This window comes from Lepidochelys kempii, chromosome 20 (assembly GCF_965140285.1).
Source record: "Lepidochelys kempii isolate rLepKem1 chromosome 20, rLepKem1.hap1, whole genome shotgun sequence".
Taxonomy (NCBI): domain Eukaryota; kingdom Metazoa; phylum Chordata; order Testudines; family Cheloniidae; genus Lepidochelys; species Lepidochelys kempii.
This window is the reverse complement of record NC_136399.1, coordinates 14,580,344-14,602,550: the sequence shown is the minus strand read 5'-3', so window position 1 is coordinate 14,602,550 and position 22,207 is coordinate 14,580,344. Positions and strand designations below refer to the sequence as shown.

Sequence of the window (22,207 nt, the reverse complement as noted above, 5' to 3'; positions counted from 1 at the left end):
GTCCTTGACCTGGCACTAGTCTCTCACTGTCTCCAGCTGGTGGGGGGTGGGGTTGCTGATGGCGCTAACCCCCATGCCCAGTGACTACAGAGGCAGGACGAGTCTCCGAGCTGAGCCGGGGGAGCAGGGTGCGGGAAGGGTAGGAGAATGGGGCTCTCTCACAGCCCCTCCTTGGCTCCTTTCACCTTCCAACGAGGGGGGGGTTGGGGACACTGCCACTGCACCCCCAGCTGTTGGCACAGGCTAGAGGGTGCCAGAGGGGAGCCCTGGCCTGGCTGGCAGGACGAGCCTACACAGCTGCTCACACAATGCAGGTGCCAGCCAGGGCCCCAAGGGCTGGGGGCCAGCAGCAGCCGGGGTGGCGGGACCCTGGGGCAGCTCTAGGCACAGGAGGATGGAGGAGGTGTGGGTTGGGGCAAAGGCCAGGCCCTAGAGGGGGACCAAGGAGGCAGGTGTTCTGTCCCACATCTGAGCGGGAAGCAGGGGCTAGTGGTTAGAGCAGGGGCTGGGATGCAGAGGGCTGGGTTCCAGCGCTGATTCTGGGAGGGGCAGGGGCTGGGTGGGTATGGTTCCCTGTGGGGCCAGCCTGGGGGCTGGGCCCTGGTGCTTGCTCAGTGCCTGCCCCAAGCCACACTTGATGGGGACCCCATAGCTAGCTTGAGGGGACTCCTGAGGCTCCCTCCTGATCCCTCTGGCACACGGACCAGAGGCAGAACAAGGCAGTAGGAGCAGGGGGACACAGGGAACTGTGGAGGTTCTGGGGCACGGCTGGGTGAGCCAGCACTGCACCAGCAGGGGGTGACCACAGGCCAGAGCAGAGCAGCCCCCAGGCCCTGGTCCAACAGTGAAAGGAGCAGCCACTGCCCCACCCTGCTCCCGGGTGCGGGGAGGCAGCGCTGGCCGGGTGACTCGGAGCCAGGACACCTGGGACCTGCAGCAGGGCTGGAGGGGGAGTTGGGGAGATCCCGCTCCCTGGGCCCTCAGCCACCCGCCCCGCCCTGTGCCCTCCCTTCCCCCGCCTGTGAACAGCAGCAGAGACCTCGGCCAGCCTTTGGCAATGCACTTCATTGGCCCAGGCACATGCCCAGCAGGGCAGTAGCCGGGGGCAGGGCCAGCACTGACTTTGTGATAATGGGGGGGGGGGCAGGGACTCAGAGCTGCGAACAAACAAACTCTCCCCCTGCGCCCCCCACCCCCTGGAGGTCACTCCCAGTAAAGGAGGTCACTGCCTTTACCTGGGATCACTCCTGCCAGTGCTTGCCCCAGCACAGCCCGCCTGGCAGGCAAGAGGGAGAGGATCTCTAAGGCCTGTGGGATTCAGGGGGTGAGGCTTGGCTCAGGGCTTGATCAGACCCAAGGGGGCTGGAGCTGGCTGCCTCAGATGGAGCTGCGGCTCCAGGTGCCCAGGGCGTGGCTCTGATACCCAGGGAAAGGCAGTGGGGAGGTGTCTGCCACTGGGTAGGGGCATTTGATCCAGGCCCATCAGGTGGCGAGCCCGCTCTGCCCTGCTGCTAGGGTGACCAGACAGCAAGTGTGAAAAATAGGGACAAGGGGTGGGGGGTAATAAGAGCCTAGATAAGAAAAAGCTCCAAATATCAGGACTGTCCCTATAAAATCGGGACATCTGGTCACCCTACCTGCTGCTGACCAACCCTGGACACGCCTCCTACGCAGTCCTGGCTCCACCCCCACTTACTTGGGCACTCTGACTGCAACTCCTGCTAGGACCCCTCCCCCCTTCGGGAGCCGAGGTCCCCACTGGGGGACAGGGCCAAGAGGCCAGGGTGCCAGGCTGTGATGGGAAGGGTGCAGGGAGCCAGGGCTGGGCCAGCACCTCAAGGCGGTGAATGGGGATGATATGGGGGCAGAAGGGGGGGGGGTCTCTTTCACTCTTTTCAGACTGGACAGACACAGCCTGGGGCTCAGTGGCTGGGTCACACACCCCCAAAGCCAGATGCTGGTAGCAGCCTCTGTGCGCCCCCCCATCGCTGGCAGAGGGGTGACAGGAGGGGGAGGGAGAGGGGCTGTGCTTTGGGTCCCAGGGATGGGAGGTAGGAATGGCTGAAGCTGGTAGATAATGGAGCCTGACTCTTCTCCTACCCAATCGGGGGCAGGGTGGCCACGGGGCACAAAGGGTAATGGCCCTAGAGGCTGTGCCAGAGGGAGGAACCCTGGCCTGCCCCCTGCCCAAACAGCCAAGCAGCCTGGGGGTCCTCCCCCCGCCCAAGAACTGACACCGCAGCCAAGGGTAGGGGGGAAGATGCCTTGTTGAGAAGAGGAGGTGGAGCTGGGGGCAGCAAACTGTGGGGGGCAGAGTCTCTGGGGGGAGGGGGCTGCTTCTAGGCCTCCTCGGGGTCCAGTTGGTTGAGGGTTTGGATATCATCCAGGAAGCGCTTGGGGGTCAGGATGTGACTGGAACCTGGGGGAGAGAGAGGTGGTTGGCAGTGGTGGGCACAGTGAGGCAGGTATGTGGCTGGCATCACCATCACCCCCATCCTTGCAGCTGGACCCTGCTCTAGTGCAGGGGGGGAGGGACTGTCTCCTATCCCCCTTGGCCTGGCACCGCACCCCTCGTGCCGCTGTACCCTGCACAGCCAGGCAAGAATCCATGCGCTGACAGTGTTCCTCACCCTTAGGTCTTCGAGGGGTGTGTGCAGGGGGTGAGCCATATCCCTATGGGAGTTACTGGGGGTGTCTGACTGGGGCCCCACACATGGTCCCTGGGCAATGAGAGGCCTGGGGAGACAGAGGCCAGGAGATCAGGCGGCTAGATACAGGCCATGTGGGGCAAGCACATCTGTTCCCAGGGCCCTGGGTGTGGGAGGACAGAGGGTAGCATGGGAGCCCTGTGGGTGCTGGGCAGGCAGTTCTAGGGTCTCCCCCTCCCAGGGGGTCCCAACTCTCCCTGACCTGGGCATTCCAGCCGCCCTTTCCCCCAGGACTCGCCCCACTCACCGATCACCACCTCCCACTTGCCCTTGATGGCCGGGGTCACTTCGTAGGCACAGCGCATCTCAGACATGGACACCCCACCCAGCACGTAAATGATGAGGCGCGGGCCCGTCCGGTACTCGGCCGCTGGCTTGTTCTTCTGCCAATGCCTAAAGCTGGTGCTGGGGGGAGAGAGGGGCAGTGTGGATACCAGGGGCTCGTTGAGGGAATGCCAGATGGAAGGGCAGGGCCTGGAGGAGGCTGCGGGGCAGGCCCTGCCCAAGGGAGTGGGACAGGAGTCCCAAAGCAGGCAAGAGGGAGTAGGGGAGGGTGGCACCTGCGCTGGGCTGGGGGTCTGTCTAAAGCTCGGCCAGTCCCTTTCCTCCATCCTGGGCCCTGGGGTGTTGAGGGACTGCCGGGGTGCGGGGTACATGGTAAGAGGGTTCCAGGGCTCCAGGCTCTTGGACATCCCCTCCCCCGTAGAGGGCAGGGTCCTGACCACACACTCCCAGGCACAGAGGCTCCTACACTCTGGGGTGTGTGTGTCAGGGCTCTGCCACCCACACCCAGCCAGGCTCAGCCTTACCTGACAGCAGCCTGGGAGCTGGTGGTAGGGACCGGGTCCGACAAAAAGGGCCACAGATTCTTGTCCAGTTTGTCTTCAATGATGTCCTGGCAGGGGGTGGGGGGAGGACAGATCAGCAGGGGCCAAGCAGCAGGAACCTCGGATCTGGTGGCCAAGCCAGGCCCCATTGGGGTGGAGGGGCTGGGACGGCTCCTCACTGAATGATTGACAGTCCCTGGGGGGAGCAGCCTGGGGCCCCCTTTCCGGGGGGGGCATGGGGAGCCAGCAAAGAGCACGCTGACTCCTCCAGTGATGCCCCCCCATCTCACCACATCCCCCTCAGCTGCTCAGTGCCCTGCTGTGAACTCCCCACCCATCCACCGTTATGAGGAGGGCGGAGACCTCCTGCAGCCAGATCCAGGGCCCCTCATTTGGGGGGTGGGGGGGAGAGGCAGGGGGCTGCCCTCAGTGTCCCTTTCCTGCTGCGGGCAGATCCAGGCCCTGCCTCTTGCTCCGTGAGGTGTGTCCCAGGCACGCAGGGGGCCCAAGATATGATACATCCTAATGCCACATAATAGGGGCTTTTACATTAGTCTGCTGCATTGACTTGTACAGGGAAGCTTAAGGCCTGCCAAGTTGTGGCTGGTGCAGAGAGGGGGCACCCCGATTGGATTAGGCGTGGGATTGAGGCTACCGCAACTGCCTGCCCCAAAATCCCACAGGAGGAACCATCACAACACTGGAACAAGGGGCTGGGAGCCTCCCACCTGTGATCTGCCAGGGACAGGAGCTCCGGTCAGGGGGTTAATTCTTGGCCTGGAGGAGCCCCAAGCCAGTAGGTTGAAGGCAACTAAGTGTGCCCCCCCACCCTCTTGAGGAGTGCCCCACAGGACAGGGCGATGAGGGGCTCAGCCCCCTGCAAGGGTTAGGGGATGGAGTGACCATGTCACCTCTCACAAGCTAAGCAGGTTTGGGCCCAGGCAGTGCTTGGATAGGAGACCTCTAGGGAAAAGCTACTGGGTGCTGGGGGGTGCGAGTGAGTCAGCAGAGGGTGCTCTATGACCCCAGTGCGGCACTAGGGGGCGCTGTACTGCAGAGAGCAAGCGGGGTGGGGGTCTGCAGGGGGCGTGACCAGTACTGTGCTGCAGGAGTTCATCCTTTAGATGAGCGTCACACAGCTGCTCCTCACTGGAGGTTAGACCAAGGACCCTGCCAGCCATTCAGATTCCAGTGCCAGTCACGACAGTGTGCTGCCTGGATCCCCTGCACTTCCAGCCCCACACACTGATCACCTCCTGCCCTAGACTCTCGGGCAGCGCTGCTGGGCGGCTGTTAAGAGCTGCCTGCCACTCCTTAGGAAGAATTCAGCCCCGGTGAGGGACCGCTGTATAAACCGCCCATGGCCGACCCCAGAGGTGGCAGCATCTCAGCACCGAGTAAGACAACTCCCCTGCACTCGTGTCTATGATTTAAGACCCCTAAGGACGGCAGCAGGAGAGGACTCTCTGATGAGCCCCTCACATGGCTACAGCCCTGCACAGATACAAAAGTGTGGATGTGCATCAGCCCGCGATCCACAAGCCGCCTTTTACCTGTATCCGCATCCTCACGGGCAGCAGCTAGCGAGGGTGGGGAAGGGGTCTCGCAGGAAAGGGGCAGCGTGGAGGGGGCAGGGTCTCGAGGAGAAGGGCCAGTGTGGAGGGGGTGGGGGCTGGGGGGAAGGGGTGTCTCATCACGTGCCCTCCTGGGGGGTCACGAGCAACAGTACACAGCAGCAGCAGAGCATGTTGCATCACAGTGGGGTGGAGGAGGGGGGCGCCGGGGCCCCACCCACTCCAATCCCAAATCCTGCTGCCCAGGAGCTGGTGGGGACACTGGTGCTGCTCGAGCTGCTGGACAGGAAGCAGTGCGGCGGAGCGAGTGGGTGCTGGACAGCCCCGACTCCGACCTGTCGCCCAGCCACTGGCTGCAGGCCAGCGGCCCCGAGCGCGCTGCGTCCCCCAGGCTGCCTGAGCCGGACGCCACGGGCCAGGTGCTGCTGGGAAGTAGAGCCCTGCACGGTTGTATCTGCAGCTGATCCACTATCCGCAGAAATGGTGTGCAGATATGCAGGGCTCTACACATGGTCGACCCCAAACCAACTCCTCCCCCTTGGGCCCAGCCTGCCAGTTGCAACCCCACCCCCAAGGCCAGGAAGCAGATGGCCCGGTACCTCCATGATGTCCTTGAGCATGGGGGTCCAGCGGGAGAGCTGGTAGCTGGATTCCAGCCGCACCTTCCTCTCCGGTCGCAGCTGCCCGCTCTGGGGGAGGAAGGGAGAGGGGGTGAGAGGCAGCAGGGAGGAGGTGCGGGGTGGGAACGGGGGCAGACAGGGAGAGCGCGGCCTACCTGAGTCGCGCCAGCCAGGCTGGCAGGGGAGAGGCAGAGAAAAGAACAGAATGGATCACTGAGCGAGAGAGAGAGAGAGAGAGAGAGAGAGGGAGAGGAGGGGAGAGAGACTGATGGGAGAACAGAGCTGCTTCCCCCCATTCGCCTCATGGCCACCCCAAGCAGTGGTCACCAGCTCCAGCTCGCTGGCGATCTGAGGTCCTGACTTCCAGTATCCTCTGCCGGGGCAGAAGAAGTCACCCCAGATGGGGAGTAACTCGGGGGTCACCCTCCTATGGGGAGGGCGTCACCCCACTGTACAGGGACAGAGGCCACCTCTGTGCTGGGAGTAGGTCACTGCCATAGAGGGGCACCTCCAGGATGGCCTGGGCTCCCCTGTGCAGCACAGATCTGCCCCCTGGCATGGGTACAGCTGCTGGCCCCTGGCCCCAGTCCCTTACCCCAGGTGTGAGAGAGATGCCCAGGAACTGCAAGTTGTTGATGATGTCTCTCTGCTGCTGGATGTTGGCATGCTGGATCAGCTTGGTGAGGTTCTCCTTGTCCACACCTTCACGGGGAGAGACAGGTCAGCCCTAGCACCCCTGGGATGCACCCACAGCCCAGGCACACGAGTCCGTGGCCCCAGGAGTCCTAGTTCCCCGATCAAATCCTGAGATCCTGCTCTTCCCACCCCTCTCAGAGCTGGGGGTAAACCCAGGAGTCCTGGCTCCCAGCCCCCCTCTAACCCACTAGACCCCACTGCCCTCCCAGAGCTGAGGATAGAACCCAGGAATCCTGGCTCCCAGCACCATCCGCTCTAACCCACTGGACCCCACACAGTTAATGATCGAATTTAGGTTCTTGCTGCTCCTCCCTCAACAGGTTCTCTCGGGCACTGGGGTCAGGGGTCTCTCTAGTTCCCACTGGCAGTGCAATGGGAGCCCCCATCCCCCTGATCTGGGCTCCCCCTTCTGCGGCCAGTCAGGTGCAGAGTCAGAGCCGAGGCCTGGCTCTTAAAGGCTGTGAGGCCTTGAGCTGGAGGGAGGGCAACGTGCCCCACCCCTGCCCCCCCAAACCATTTACTGCTGCTTAGTGCAGACGGGGAGGCCTGGCAACTCCACAGCACCCCCTAGCCAGGAAACTGGGCAGCCAGGCAGCCAGAGGAGCCCCATGAGGGCACCCTGGCCTGAACAATGGGCACAGGGGCAGTGCCTGAGCAGGGTTACAGGAAGGGCCCTGGAGCAGGGCCCTGCCCCACCGAGCCAGCATGGGATAGGAACCGATGGGGGAAGAGGGACTGTGCCAAGTGTCAGGGTCAGGGAGGTTCCCCAGGCCATGGTGAGTTTGGGGAAGGGGCTGGATGCAGCAAGAAGCAGGGAGCTGCTGCAGGGATGACACAAGGGGTGGGCAGGGGACTGGTTGCAGGAGGCTCAGAGACACAACATGGTATCTGAACAGCCTGCAGGAAGGGAGGGAAGTCCCCCCTCCCTGCAGAGAATGGGCCGGGGGACTGCTCCAGGTGTGTGTCTCTCCATCCCCCCTCCCTGCAGAGAATGGGCTGGGGGGCTGCTCTGGGTGTGTGTCTCCATCCTCCCTCCCTCCCTGCAGAGAACGGGCTTGTGGGAGCATGGAGGGCGGACACTGCTCGGAAGGCAGTAGCAGGGAGCAAAGGCCACCAGATCTGACCCCAGATCTGACCCCAGATCGGAGCATGGGCATGGCGCACTGGCAGGCTTGCAGGCACCAAGAGGTGGGCAGAGGGAAGACAGGGCTGTAAAGCCGGGCTGGACACAGGCCCTGGGAAGCGGCTGGCTGGGGGGCGCCCTGCATAGCAGGAGGGCTTGCCAGTCTGAGCAGTGCTATTCCCCACCAGCCCCACAGGCCTGGGCCCCACCTCCAGGAGCACCCCCCTGCAGCAGCAGGCCCCACAGTGCTCCCCCTGCAGGCCTGTGGCATTACCATTCTTCAGGAAGATGTAGATCAGGATGATGCGGATCTTGTCGTAGGCCTGCACGCTGGGGTCCAGCAGGACAGGCAAGATGATCTTCATGGGGTCCTTGATCTTCTTCCCGTCCACGTCCGTCCCCATAGCCAGGTCCTGGGGGCAGGGGGAAGGGGGCGCACACACAAGGCCCAGGTCAGGCCACTCTGCTTCCTCCCGCCCATGCAGCAGGATGGGAGATGTGATGGCCCCCTGACCCACAGCTCGCCTACCCCATGCCAGGGCCCCCTCCTCCCTGGGGTCAGCTCCCTCTGGGGTGAGCAACTGGCCCCCAGGGAGTAACCCGAGCCCCATGTCCTCCTTCTGCACCCCTGGTGCTGCATGGAGGGGCTGACCCTGGCTCCAGTGAGCCTGCGGCTCTGAGACCCCTCTCTCCGGGCTGAGTCCATGAGCCAGACTCTACCCCAAGCCAGGCTCTGCCCACAGACCCACCTGCTCCAAGCTGCACAGCTTCTCCACTCTTCCTTTGAAGTGCTGCATGCAGTGCTCGGCCAGGTTCAGATGCGTGGAGTACTGCGGGGAGAGACCGGGGCACAGGGGGAGTTTACCGTATCACTGGCTGGTCCAGAGCACCTGCACCCACGGCTTCTCTGTTAGTCACCACGAGGTTGGGGGCTTGGAGATCAGCAGGTGTCGGGGTACCTGTGCCAGTGGCCAGGAGTGGCTCCAATAGGCTGGTTTGGAAGCCCACCAAGGCCCTCTCCCGAGAGCTGCAGCAGCAAGGCACGGGCTTTACCCAAGGGCTGCCCTTGGTGGGGCTAACGTGGCAGCTCTGGGCACTGACAGGCAGGCTGCTGCCCATGGTGCCACACAGCACCTGGGGGGAAAATGGCTCTGCCCAACGGGACAGGTCAGCAGCTCTCATCAGGCAGTAAAGCGGAGTGCCACAGAGTGCCCTGCCCCCCAGGAGAGTCCCTACTGTCCCTCACCAGCCCCACAGAGCACCCTGCCCCTCCCATCAGCCCCACTGAATGGCCTCCCCCTGCCCACTAAAAGCCCAGCCCCGTTACCCTGTTCAGCTCCTTCTGATACTGGGGCATCTTCTTCAGGATCTGGGACAGGTCCTCAATGTTGGCCTGGAGGGAGGCGGTGGTGAGATCCCGGCTGCTCCCAGCGCTTGAAGCCCCCTGCAGGGCAGAGGCAGCAGGGCGGGTCACTCAGGCCATGCGTGGCTGCGGCTTAGGTTAGACCTGCTCTTTCCAGGCCAGCTGGAACGAGACGGGAGCCCCGCAACCCGAGCGCCCCTCAAGGTGTAAAGCAGCAGCAGGCCAGGGAGATGCCAGCGTTGGCTCCCTGCAGCTCTCCCTGCACGGTCCCGATCCTGCTGTCTGACCCCGCCCCATGGGCCTCTGCCCTCCCCCACTGTGGGGAGCTCCAGAGCTCTGGCTGGGGGGCAGGGGACTCCACATACACCTCTAAGCCCTTTACAGGCAAACCCTGGGAGCAATGGGACAACCCCCCCACCCCCGCCAACCCCTCCTGGGGCAGCAGGGAAGCCTCCCCTCCCCATCAGTGGCAGTGGGATGGGTCCCCCTGTCCCTCCGGCCTGAACTCCCCAATCGCTCCCCCCAACCCCTGCCGCACCTTGTCCGTGGTCAGCCTCTTGCTCTCATAGAAGGTGCACAGCAGCTCCGTCACCTTCCTGCAGCAGGGAGAGGGGTCAGGACGGAGCCAGGCACTGCCTTGGAGGTAGGGGGTACCCTGTCCTATGCTACAGGGGATGGAGCCCCCGCCCCACAGGCACCAGGGTTCTCTGCCTCAAGAGCCTCAGACAGGCTGGGGGAGGCCCTCTTCCTAAGTTACCCCAAGGCAGAGTTCAGTGCACCTCTGGGGGCTCCTGGCGCCCTGCTGGGGGGGCCTGGGGGCAGCAGCAGGCCCAGCAGGAGGTCGGTGAGGGACTCACTCAAGGGAGCTGTAAGGTGCATGGGGAGACCTGGGATCGGGGGAAGACAGTGTCCAGGCAGATCCCCAAGAGGAGATGTGGACAGTGGCTCTGGAAGGCAGCGCTCAGGGGTCCTTTGGGGAGAGGGGCTGGGTCCAGGGGGTCTCAGCACTCAAAGAGGAGTATGTCTCAGGAACAAGCTCCAGCACTGGGTGGGAGGGGGAGGGGGGCCCTGGCACTGCGCAGGAGAGGGGTGTGTTGCGGGGGGTGGATGTCCCTGCACTGGGTGGGAGAGGAGTGTATCCAAGGGGTAGTGGGGTTCCAGCACTGGGTGGGAAGGAAAGGGGAGGGGTGTGTCTGAAGGGGAGGATGGGGGAAGTCCCGGCACTGGAAAAGAGGGGGAGGGGTGTGTCAACGGGGTGGGCTGTCCTGGCACTGGGTGGGAGAGGTGTGTCCAAGGGGGGAGTCCTGGCAGCGGGCGGGGAGGGGAGGGCTGTGCCAAAGTGGGGGTAGGGGGTCCCAGCATTGGGTGGGGAGGGGAGAGGTATGCCGAAGGTGGGGGGGAGTAGCAAGACCCAGCACTAGGCAGGGCACAGAGGGGTGTGTCCAGGGGTGTCCTGGCATTGGGTGGGGCACGGAGTGGTGTGTCCGGGGGGGATGGGTCCTGGCCCTGGGTGGGGCACGGGGGGTATGTCCGGTGGATGGGCGGGGCATGGAGGGGTGCGTCAGGGGGCGGGGCCGAGCGCGCTCACTTGGAGACGTCAGCGATGTGCATGTGGCGTAGCTGCACCCAGAGTTCGTCGTCTTCGTCCAGCAGCGCCTCTTTCTCCTGCGAGTCGCTGATGCCCATCGTCTCGTACCTGCAGGGGGGAGATGGGGTCAGGCTGCGGCACCCCTCGCCCGAGCGTGGGGGCTGCGGAGCAGTGCAGGTGCCTGGGCCACCTCCCCCCCAGCCCGCCTGAGGAAGGGTGCGGGGTGCCCCCTGCTGGCAGCCAGGCCCTACTTGTAGGTGTCTTTCTCGATGCTGAGCAGGTCGTAGGCCATGGCCTGGTAGGTGAGTTCGTGCAGCAGTGGGGACACCAGGTCGAAGCTTCGGTCCACAATCAGCAGCTGAGAACGGGCTTTGTCGGGGCCCTGGGGCAAAGGAGAGAGAAACCCGTCACCTCCTGCTCTGGCAGAGGGTTCCTGGCCTGGCTTACACGGCACAATCCAATGGGCCCTGGTGGCCTGAAACTTCACTACCCACCCTCTCTGTGGCCCAGCCCCCAACCCCAGGGGGAAGCCAAGAGACACCCCCCAAGCTAGCTGGGACGTGCCCTGGGGTCCTGCCCTGACCAGCTGCACTGCAACGCCCCCTGCAGGGACGGGCTACCTACCCCTCATGCAAATAGCAATGCCCCCCTCCCCCAAGCATGCTCTCTGCTCGTGCCTCTCCACCAACGGGAGCATGCCCCTTACAAGGCAGCTCCCTGACTGCCCCCTGCTCCATATGCTGTGTGGGGACGGAGGGAACTACACCAGAAGGGCCTGGCTAGTCTATCATGAACCAACACCAGGCCCAGAGACTCTTTGATACAAGGTCCCAGAGGGGGATGACAGGACATTATCCCTATGCCCCACCTTGCATCTGAGCTGGGACCCCATATGAAGCTCTAGCTCCCCAGTCCCAGCCTGTGTGGCCCCCCAGCATCCAGTTGGACAGAGACCACTCAAATGGTCAGCATCTCAGACCCACATCATGGGGGGGCTGGCCCAGCACCCGCTTCCTGCCTGATCAGCATGCACTGCCCTCTTTGCGCAACAGGTGGCGATAGGAGACCAGCCCTGCGCTCTCATGGCAGACGGCTCTGAAACCGGCTCCAGCAGCCCCAGTGGAACCCAAGCCCACCCAGGAGCACCTCTGCAAGGGGGGGGCTGCGTCTGCTCTTTGCTGGGTAGCACAGACAGTCAGGGGTGGGTGGGGTGGGGACGTACAGCCCCTGATGCTACCCCAACTGTCCCACCTCAGTACGTGGCCCGATTTTCAGCCACGCTCGGGAGCAGAACGTTGGACCGGCCACCACCCATCCGCCTGGCAGGTCTCCACAGCCTCTGGGTAAATGGGTTGAGGCTGACGGGGGAGCGCCTCTCTTGGAGGAGTATCTGGCCCCCACCACTGTAGCACTATCATTGCTGCATCCTGCCCCCCCATGCACGTGGGGCTGGTCAGGGCTGTCACCCCATTGCAGAGGGGGATGGAGGCCCAGAGGGGCTGGGTGACTCACCCAAGGTCACACAGGGAGTCTGTGGCAGAGCAGGGACATGAACCCAGAGCTGGCACCATCATTCCCCTCTAGCCCTACCCAGCCTGGATGGGTTGCTATGCTCAGCCCCCGCCCCCACCCCCTATGGGACTCTGCTCACACCCTTTGCCAGTTCGGCTCTGCTGGAGGGATCCCCGAGTGCAGATGGGGGCTGGCGTAACCACCGAGTCACCCCACCCTGCCCAGAGCAGAGGGGTGGTTAGTGCACTGGTGGGTGCCACAGCACTGCCTGTGCCAGCTACCCCTCAGGGCTGGCTGCTGGGAAACATCAAGGCAAGAGGGACTAGTGCAGACAAGGCCCCAGGGTGCCGGGACTGCGGGCTGGGTGGCTTTGGAGACCAGAACAGTTGGGTTTCTTAGGCACCTGGACCCCAGCCTGGGCAGCCCAGCCCACTGAAGGTTAAAGCAAGAGGCCGTTCTGGTCAGCCCAGAGCCTGGCCGAGCTGCAGAGAAACCTGTTTTCAGCTCCGGGTCTCTCACTCAGGGCCTGTCTACATGTAAACCACTTCAGCTGCTCCGCTTCAGTGACTCCGCCTTTCCCATACCCCCAAGCAACGCAGTGGCACCGACCCAATTGCCTCGTGTAGACCAGGCCTCGGCCTGACCTTGGTCAGTTCTCAGGCGAGAGCTCCCAGCTTCCCGCACTCATCCCCCAGCTCAAACCTTCCCAACCCTGTGTTCTCGAGCTGGGGGCCCTGCTCCAATTCCCTGCTGGGAGCATCCAGCCAGGAGCCATTGGAGCCGGCACGGTCTTTCTGGCCCCCAGGCTGATCTGTGTTGGATTCTCTTCATTTCACCAAGACAGGGAGGTGACATGCCCCACCCCCAGCATGACTCTTACCTTCCCCAAGAATCCTTCCCCTTCACCCCCTGCCAGAGAAGCCAGGAAATATATAGGGAAACTGAGGCACGCATCAGATTCATAAAAGATATTACAAACATTCCCAGTTGGTCACAGGTGCACAGTCTCCCAGCAGCTCAGCAAAGGCTGGAAGCAAGAGCAGAGGCAACAGGAGGGAGAGATCTGGGCAGACCTTGGATTTTACATCACTTTGCTTCTCCTAGGGGGGTAGGAGCTACTGGGTTTTCCGTGTGAGAATCCAGGGCATGGTGGGTTTGCAGCTCCCCTCTGCTGGGGGTGAGACGGGGATGGCAGGAGCGAGGGGAAGCCCACAGGCCAGGGCTGATTTGTGGCTAAGGCTCGGGAGAGCTGGGTTCTATTCCTGCTCTGGCAGACTCCCTGTATGCCTCAGTTTCCCATCTGTAACACAGGCCACCCTGCCTCCCCTGGGAGGCTGAATTCATTAGTGAGATTCTGATACCATGGTGATGGGTGTAGGAGCACACACAGACAGGAGTGTCCAGGTGTGGAAGAGGCTCTGTGTCCGAAGCTTAGTTCTCTGACCGAACTGCCCTGTTTATAAACAGAGAGATTGTGCTGGGCACACACTTCCCCAGTTGGTGCCTCGGTTTCCCCATCTATACAGAGGGGATAAGGACACTAGCCTTTGTAGAGCACTTTGAGATCTGCCCACAGCCAGTGTTAGAGAAGGGCTGGGGCCATTAGTCCAGCCACACAGGGAATGCTATTGTTCTGCCAACCCCTCAGGATCTCCAAGGGTGTCTAGACCCCACCCCTCCCCCCGCCAGGATCTCCGAGCAGGTTCTAAATCACTCCTCCTTCCTTCTACTTCTCATGTGCTCCCCCGTGGCTCTGTCCCATGGCAAGGGTGTGGCCGACACAGCTCGCTCACCTCTCCCATGCTGGGCTCGTATGCCTTGAACGCCTTGAGTTTGGCCAGCACAGCGTGCGCCAAGTGGAAGTTATCTTCATGGTCCCTGCAGCAAAGACAAACCCTGTGGGTCAGAAACAGCTCCTCCCCGAGGGGCACACGCACTTCCTGTAGGAGGTAACCAGGTACCCTCGCCCTTTGGGCACACTCACTTCCTGTAAAGGATGGCTGGGTACTTCTCCATGGCTCACTCACTTCCTATAGGGGATAGCTGGTACCCCTCCCCCTGGGCACACTCACTTCCTGTAGCGGATGGCCAGGTACCCTTCTCCTTCTGGGCACGCTCACTTCCTGAAGAGGATGGCTGGGTACTTCCCCATGGCACACTCACTTCCTATAGGGGATAGCTGGGTACCCCTTCCCCTGGGCACACTCACTTCCTGTAGCGGATGGCTGGATACTCCTCCAGGGTTTCACACAATGTGGCAATCTGCTCTGCCAGCATCTCCAGCTGCTTGTTCTTTTCGAAAAAGCGGTAGGGGCTGAACCAGTTGTGGAAGGTCTTTGGCTTGTCCAGGGAGTACACCTTGGGGACGGGGGAGAGCAGAGATCAGACCCCAGTGCCAACTGCTTGCAGCCAGGCCAGCTGTGTCCCATACCGCGCCCCTAAGATGCGCTGTTGGATCAGGCCAGCCTGGTGGAGCTGTAGCGAGCCCCTAGTGAGGGAGAGATCCCTTTGCCAGTGCCACTCCTGTTGTGGTAGAGGGATAGCGAGCCAGAGATTCATGCACCAGCCTGGGATAAAGATGCCCCAGGTTCAGGTCCTTACTTGGCTGCAGACCCCCAGGTGCCCTCAATGTTGGGGGAGGGGGCTTGGCGACGCTTCTAGTCTGGTGAAAGCCCCAGCATAGCCACGGGCAAACCCAGCATCAAGGCGCATCTGCCGCTGTCGCTTATTTCACTGGCCGAACAGAACGAGCCATTGGGACAAACGTGCTTGGACACCAATAAACAGTATCGGCCCATGAAGGGTTTGCTGGCGCAATGGGACGGGTGAGCCAGCAAAGCCTCCTGACGGACACTCAGCTTATACCAGCCAAAGCTTCTCTTGGCACAGCTGGCACCGGTACCCCAGATGAAATCAGCGAGAGTGGCGAAAGGACTGCTTTGCCAGCGTAACGGCATCTACCCAGGGGCTCTGCCACCACAGCTGCATCAGTTACAGGGGGGATTTTTTCTCTCATGTCCCTGTAACAAACCCATACCAACAAAGCTTTTGTGTGTAGCCCAGGCTCATGTCTCTCTGTGCCTCAGTTTCCCCATCAATGCAATGGGGCTGACACCACAGTCCTGCCCCTCAGGGGCAGGAGGGGGGAAATCCACTGATGACACAAGGAGGGGATGGGGTGGTTGGGTAAAGGGCAGGCGTGTGGAGTATCAGGCTGTCTTGCAGGCCTAGTATAAACCATCAGTAAGAGCTGGTAAAGCCAGGGAGGCAGGGCCCTCCTCCCCCATACATCTACCATCCCCACCAGGTGCAAGCCAGCGATTCCACCTCTCACAGTTCCTGCTGTCCTGTGCTGGCGTCAAACCCGGGGCCCTAGAAGGGAAAGGTTCCCCCGCCAAACCACATGAAACAATAAGGGTGTGGTGTCGTACGTCATCATCCGCCCCGCGGACCTGCTCCTCCAAAGCCCGGCCACCCCTCACCTGGCTCTCATAGGGCAGGAAGGCCATGTTGATCTCCTTGAGGGTTTTGATGACCTTGGTGATCCGTGACTTCCTCAGCTCCTTGAACAGAGGCTCAGGACAGGCTGCAAGGCAAAGGCAGTGGGTGGGAGTGACAGGCACAGGGCTCAGGACCCCCAGCACAGCGCCAGCCCCCACGGACGGGGCCAGGACGGGCACAGCAGGGGCAGTAGAGCTGCACGCTTGTGGGGCAAGCCAGCAGGGCCACACAGGAGTCAATGATGAGTCCAGCCCCCGCGAACCAGAGTCATGCCGGGTTCTCGCCTTCTGCAGCATCAGCAGCGAGGGGGAGCCACAATCTCTCCGATGCAGCCCCTGTCTCACACCCTGGCCTCAGCCCGCCCGCAGGGCTGAGTGACCGGAGTGTACAACTCAGGATAATGCACAAGGAGGAAGGGGACTTGGGTTCCCCCTGCCGCTGTAATGGGGAGAAGCAGATATGACCCTGACACACTGCGTATTCTGGTGGTGTCCCATCCCCCCACCGAGTTGGGACTGATGGGGCAATGCATGCTGGGAATGGTAGCAAGAGGCCGCCTTTCTGGGCACACGCTGCAGGTGTCTGTGAGCTGTGCTGGCTGGAGGCAGGCCCGTGGGGGAGAAGGTGGGGGAAGGGATAGGTGGGGTCATTCAGTCTGGCCTGCTGGGGCTGCATCCCCCTGCAGGAGGGCAGAGCATAATCAGGGTGCTGCACACTGGCCTGCCGGCAGAGAGAGACCCCCCACCCACAGGCTCCAGTGTGCTGCTGCCCAGGCTCCCAGCTGGGGGATCCCCCGACCCCCAATACTCACGGCTGAGGAAGAAGACGTGAGCTGCCTTGTAGTTGAAGGTGGGGGTGCCCTGGAAGTCATTGATCAAAGCCTGCACCGACTGCAAAGCGGAGAGAGGGGGGTTGTCAGCACCTGCCGAGGCCCCTCCCTGCTGCTCAAATGGCCCAGCCCATGCCCAGGCCCAGGCCCTGGGGACTCAGGGCCTAGCATGATGCCATCGGGAGGTGAGCTGGTTTTCACCCCCCTGGCTCTGGGCTCCCTCCCTGCCTGGAGCAGGGCTTGTGCCCATGTGCCCGGGACATCCTCAGGGCCCAGCCACATCTCTTGCTGGCACAGAAGTGTCCATGCCCGGCCACAGATGAGGCCTGGCATTGCCTTGCTGCTGAACTAAGTGGGCTCTGAGCAGTGTCCAGCGAACAGCCGGCCGAGCAGCAATCCCAGGCAACTACCATCAGGGCCCCCTCCCTTCCCGGGCGCCATGCTGGGCACCTGCAGCTTCGCCACGCCAGCTAGCCTGGCAGGGTGTTTGGAACCTGTTCAGACCCCTCGACTGGCCATTGTGACAGGTGAGAATCTGGCTGCCCTGTCCCAAGCCCCAGCTCGCAGTCCTCTCCTACAGCGCTCCCTCCACGGGCAGCCCCTGTGGGTTCTGGGCTTCACCCTGCTCTGCCAGCGCCCCCTGCCCCTGGTCTCCCTCCACTCACCTCGCTGCTGCAGATGCAGGAGCCTCCTCCCCAACAGCCCCTGCTCCCTGAGCCTCTGCCTCAGCGAATCTCCTTCGCTTTGAGTCTCAGCTGAGGTCGCCTCTCTCCACCTGCTGCATCTGCCCATCCAACCCCCACAGGACTGCACTGCGGAGAGGTCTGGGGGACAGTCTGTGCCTCACGTGGCAAAGAACATGAAGCCCAGCTCTGGGGAAGCAGCCTCTTGGGGAGCCCTGACTGGCCCCATTCCCATCCTGACGTTGTGCTGCGCATCCCCCCGGACAGCGCCACCTCCAGGCAGCACTAGGAGCTGTCCTGGGGTCTCCCCTGCTCCCCATCCAGTTGCCCCAGGCCCGAGCTCCTACCTCCTCCACTGGGCTGAGCAGGTAGACGGCCTCCAGGCTGGGGATTGGCTCCCGGCACTTGTTAATATCTTCCACAACTAGGAGAGAGCAGACACTGGGTGCGGGTCAGTGTGTCCTAGCCACCCGCCCCAGCCGCTCTCCACCAGGATGTGGGGAGGGGAAGCCAAGGGGCACAGTGATGTTCGCTGGCAGCAGGCCGGGGCGTTCCAGAGGCGAGAATGCAGCAGCCGCTTCGATGTGGGGCCGTGGGCTGCGATGCTGCCACAGTATGGAGCAGGGAAGGAATGGCCCTCTGTACTGTGCTGGGGGCACCCCGCTAGAGTGCTGGCTCAGCTCTGTGCCCCTCAACCCCAAGGGCTCCTCCACCCTAAAGCAGGGAGTCAGCATTCGCCCTCCCCAGCCAGGACCCTGCCCACAGCATTGGGGAGGAGCAGCGAGGAGTTAGCGGGAGTCTGAGAAAAGCGGTGAAGAGGCTCCACGGGCTGAAAGTGCCAGGCTAAGGGAACTAGACCTGGCTGGGAAGGTACCGATAGCAAGGAGGGCGTCTAGGGGGCTGCAAAGTGGGGAAACTAGATGCAAATGTGAATGTAGACAAGTCAACTCCCTGACTGTGAGGTGTATCCAATGGGGAGGGGAGCCCTGGCGGGGGGAGCAGACGGGAGGGAGGGGCCACTCACGTGTGATGCCTTCGTCTACGATGTCGGACATCGTGCAGCATGATGAGAGGATGCGCGTGCTGGGGTGGTCCATGATCAGCACCTGGGGTAGCGAGAGGGGAGCGCTCCACTTCGGATGAACTAGTCACTGCCCTGAGCCCAGCTGCCCACCATCATCATCCACAGCACAGTCAAGGGAGCAGAGCGACTGCTAATGGCAGAGCCCTTCCACAGCCCTTTCACAGCAGAGCAGCAGGGCCGGTACCAATCCTGCACTTTGCTGAGCTGACCGTGCTAAGGACTGCGTGAGGAGCTACAGGGAGAGCGGCTCCGAGCAGAGTGGCTGGTACGAGATGTAGGAGACAAACCTGGGACACCCGGCCATTCAGAATGGTTCCATCCTCCTAGACTGGAGGAGATCAGCCTCTTCGCCCAGGTGACAGGGTGAGTGCAAGAGGCAGGGACAGAACAGGAGTCCTAGCTCCCAGTCCCCTGCTCCGATCCACCAGATATCCGCTCCCCAGCCCTCGGACAGAACCAGGATCAGGGCACAGAGAAATGGAACGAGGGGAGTCTCCATGTTCCCCTAGGAAAGCCCTGTAGGCCATTGGCCCAACATCTCCACCACCTTCCTGCCGTGCCGAATGCTCCCTCTGCCGCACCGGCCTAACCCGCTGCTCCACATCCCCCAGCCCAGTCCATGCCGGGGGCTCAATAACCTGCCTGCCCAATGGTGCATACTGCCCCCATGCTTGGCACTCTCCTGGTCCTCCTCCCACCCAGGCTGATTCACTGGTCCCAGTGGTCTGATCCGGTGTGTGTGTGGGGGGGGGGGGGGATATGGGGCTAGCTGGACAAGCTGGGTCTGTTCCAGCACAGTGGGAAGGCAGACATACCCAAGCCTAGCTGGGGATGGATGATGGGCTAGACAGAGCAGGGATCTGATCCAGCCTGGAAAAGCTCAGGTTCCTAATGAATCTCAAGAGGCTGGAGGGGGAGGAGCATGATATATGGATACAGCATATCCCCAGGGGGACACCAGGGCAACAGGTTCGGCCTGCTTACCTTCCATTCTCTTTCCTTCTTCACGCTGTGAAGGACAACGCTGAGGATCTCTGCGAGTGAAAGAGATGAGGATCAGTGGTGGGGCTCGGATGGGACGGCTGTGCCTGAGCCAGGACCCACTGGCTGGTGGAAGGACCCCTCGGGGAAGTGGCTCAGAGGCTGCTTTCAGGCCAACTAGCGATGTGCTCCTAGCCGAGCCCCCAGTCGGCGATCGTGGTGGGGTGACAGGCTAGATGGGCCATGGGTCTGATCCCCCTTCCTTTCTGCCAGGCTGGATACGAGCACAGCTGAACTAAGGATCTGGCCCCGTGCAGCAAGAGAACAGATCCTGTCCAGCACCTCTTGACTGGAGGGGATCCAGGGACCCTCTACAGTGTGTGGGGGACAACAACACAACAAAGACTTCAAATCCTGAGTCCTGCACATAGAACCCCCCCAAGGCATGCCCCGCTCAGAGAACTGCCGGCCTGTCTCCTGGGCACCTTCCACGGCCCAGCTAAGCAATTAGATAGTCAGCTCTTTGGGCCAAGCACCATCTTTTTGTTGTGCCCAGCATAATGGTACCCTGACCCATGACTGGCGCTCCTGGGCACTACCGTAATACACCTAATGAATAATGTACAACGCCTTGCAAAATGGGGCCTTGGTCCATGACTGGGGCTCCTGGGTGCTACCATAATACATCTGTTTGTTTTACCCCTACGAAGCATCTGATTCTGGCTGGCCCCGTAGGGCAATAGCCCCATGACCCTGACCTGTGCTCTCACTCTCACTCCCACTCCTGGTAGCTGGTATGCGTGAGTGCACTGCCCAACACACTATGTTTCCACCATAACTCAAGCAATGCCTCTCCCTACCCCACCTCTAGCCCATCAGGACTTGGCTGCTCGGTCCTAATGAGGCTCCAGGGGCTATTCTGCACCAGGACGCACTGGCCTCCCTGCTGCTTTCCTGCAGTTCCTTTACACCTGTGGCATGCGGACGCCCCGTTCACTGGGGCACGTGGAGCTCTAGTGCAAGGTAAGGGGCCGGCAGCACAGCCTGGATCCAGACATGGTGAAGGCAGACATGAACCTGCTTTCTCCACGCAACTCCGCCCAGGCATTTTGACCCTGAACTGCAGTTACAGCTCCCCACGCCAGCCCTGGGCTCCCCCCACCAGCTGTGCCAGTGCCCCTCACTACTGACTGGAGCCCCTGCAATCCCAGCCCTTTCCTCCCCCCCATTCCCAGCTCTGCCAGTGCCCCTCACTCCTGTCCACAGCCCTCTGCTATGCCAGCTCTGGTCTGTCCCCCACCAGCTCTGCCTCACTCCTGACCCGCAGCTATTGCAGTCCTGGGTTCCCCGCCTCACGGCTCTGCAGATGCCCCTCACTCTTGTCCGCAGCCTTCTGCTATTCCAGCCCTTTGCTCCCCCCCGATTCCCAGCTCTGCCAGTGCCCCTCATTCCTGTCCGCAGCCCCCTGCTATCGCAGCCTTGGGCTACCACCCACTCCCAGCTCCGCCGGTGCTCCTCACTCCTGACACGCAGCTATTCCAGTCCTGGGTTCCCCCCCACCCTGCCACGGCTCTGCAGATGCCCCTCACTCCTGACCCGCAGCCCCCTGCTATTCCTGTTCAGAGACCCCTCTTGAACCAGGGCAGTATGGCCCACCCCAAGTATTCAAAAGTCACGTGTCAGGCCCTCCTAATTGTGCGATTTAGTGAGGAAAAGCTAAGAGAAGAGCTAAGGGTTATTAGCACCACCGGCCGTCCTGAGCTGTGGGCCACTTTTGCTCTGTCCCAGTTCTGGGGGCAACCATGGAACATCAGAACTGAATCCACTTTCCAGGAGTCTTTTAAACCCCAGGTCTGTGGTCTGGATTTAGCCACAGGCCCCGTCCACTGCAGCCTGGGCTGGAGATTCAGCAGTGAGTTGGGCTTCTGAAGTAACAGAAGTGGGTTGGGCTTCTGAAGTGTAAGGTTTTACCTTGCTCTCTCCTACATTACAGCTATAGCCTACGCCAGCTCTGTGTTGGGGCCGGGCAGAAGTGTACTGCTTCACTACGTTACAAAGCAGCTATGACGTCATTTTTCTCCTCGCGCGCAGCCGTTACCCATTCTGACAGGCTGTTTATAATGCTAACTTTACTAGTTTTCAGAGGTTGTCGGGGAGGGCGGGGGGGGTGCAAGGTGGAAGTTTCGCCTAGTGCACAAAATATCCTTGCACCGGCCCTGGTGGGAGTCATCCTGATGGAAAGAGATGACGACGATGACGCCCCCCCCAAAGTGCAGCTCCTATGGGAGGGGGCAGCCCTTGGGGGTGGGGCAGACAGCCTCCTCCCCTTCCTGGTGTATGACAGGCAGGCGGGGGGGAGCTCTCTGCTCCGACTGACTCCTAATCCTTCCCGAGGGTGAGACACCCCCAGGAGCGCCCCTCCCAGGGCCCCCCAACTGGGCCCTGCCCCCCCAGACCCACACCCAACCAGACCCTGCCCCCGACCGGCTCCACACTCAGACCCCCCGGCTCCGCACTCACTCTTGCGCACCACCGCCTTCAGTCCGGACGGGGCCATCTCCGCCTCTTGCCACGTCCCCTCGGGGCCTATGGGTAGAAGTAGGACTCAGCTGTGTGCGGGGTGGGGCTGGAGTCAGGACTCCTGGGTTCTGCCCCGGCTCTGCTCCTGTCCTTGGGCACGCCCTGGCCTCTCCCTGCCATGCTCTGGGGAGTGTCTGTGACGCTGGACGACGGCCCCTAGTGACGCTGAAATCAGTCACTGGTGGATGGGCCCGGCCCCCCCTTGTGTCACTGATGGACGGGCCCAGCCCCCCCAGTGACTGATTTCAGTATAAAGCAACTGGGGTGCTGGCGGGTCGATGTCTGCAAGGCTGAAGACGGCCGAACGCCGCAGCCCCCCACTTCTGGCGCTGCGAGGGCTGGGCCTGGGCACCAAGGGGCGGGCGCCCAGTGACAGGGCCACGCAGGTCCCCACTGAACCCCCACCTGGTCATGTGGGGCGCAGAGGGAGGCGGGGGCCTCGGGCAGGGTTAAAGCGAGGACTGGGTTGGGGTAGTGGGGCCTCAGCCCACTCCAGTCAGGGCCCCCCAGTGAGCTGCAAGTCCCCCCTCCAACCAGT

The 22,207-nt window shown here is 62.2% G+C and overlaps 1 protein-coding gene across 1 annotated transcript; it reads right to left on the bottom strand.

The window, feature by feature from the left end:
- Positions 1-2,339: 2,339 nt before the first annotated feature.
- LOC140901054 (syntaxin-binding protein 2) lies at positions 2,340-21,646 on the bottom strand. Its single transcript, XM_073319219.2, has 19 exons — positions 21,610-21,646; positions 19,093-19,142; positions 18,049-18,130; positions 17,372-17,448; positions 16,324-16,402; positions 15,494-15,597; positions 14,221-14,369; positions 13,805-13,889; positions 10,751-10,881; positions 10,500-10,607; positions 9,450-9,507; positions 8,876-8,941; positions 8,298-8,378; positions 7,823-7,961; positions 6,325-6,431; positions 5,709-5,798; positions 3,518-3,603; positions 2,956-3,113; positions 2,340-2,419 (listed from the first exon to the last, which is right to left on the bottom strand). Exons 1-19 carry the CDS (start codon positions 21,644-21,646, stop codon positions 2,340-2,342), a joined length of 1,767 nt encoding a protein of 588 aa, XP_073175320.1.
- Between the last annotated feature and the right edge of the window lie 561 nt (positions 21,647-22,207).

What these genes read in the sequence shown, in the direction of transcription:
- LOC140901054 (XM_073319219.2), bottom strand. Translation starts at nt 21,646, where the DNA reads ATGGCCCCGTCCGGACTGAAGGCGGTGGTGCGCAAGA. An exon ending in TCCTGCCCTATGAGAGCCAG is followed by an intron (nt 14,370 to 15,493) that starts GTGAGGGGTGGC and finishes CCCGTCCCCAAG; the next exon opens with GTGTACTCCCTGGACAAGCC. An exon ending in ACGAGCCCAGCATGGGAGAG is followed by an intron (nt 10,882 to 13,804) that starts GTGAGCGAGCTG and finishes CCTTTGCCCCAG; the next exon opens with GGCCCCGACAAAGCCCGTTC.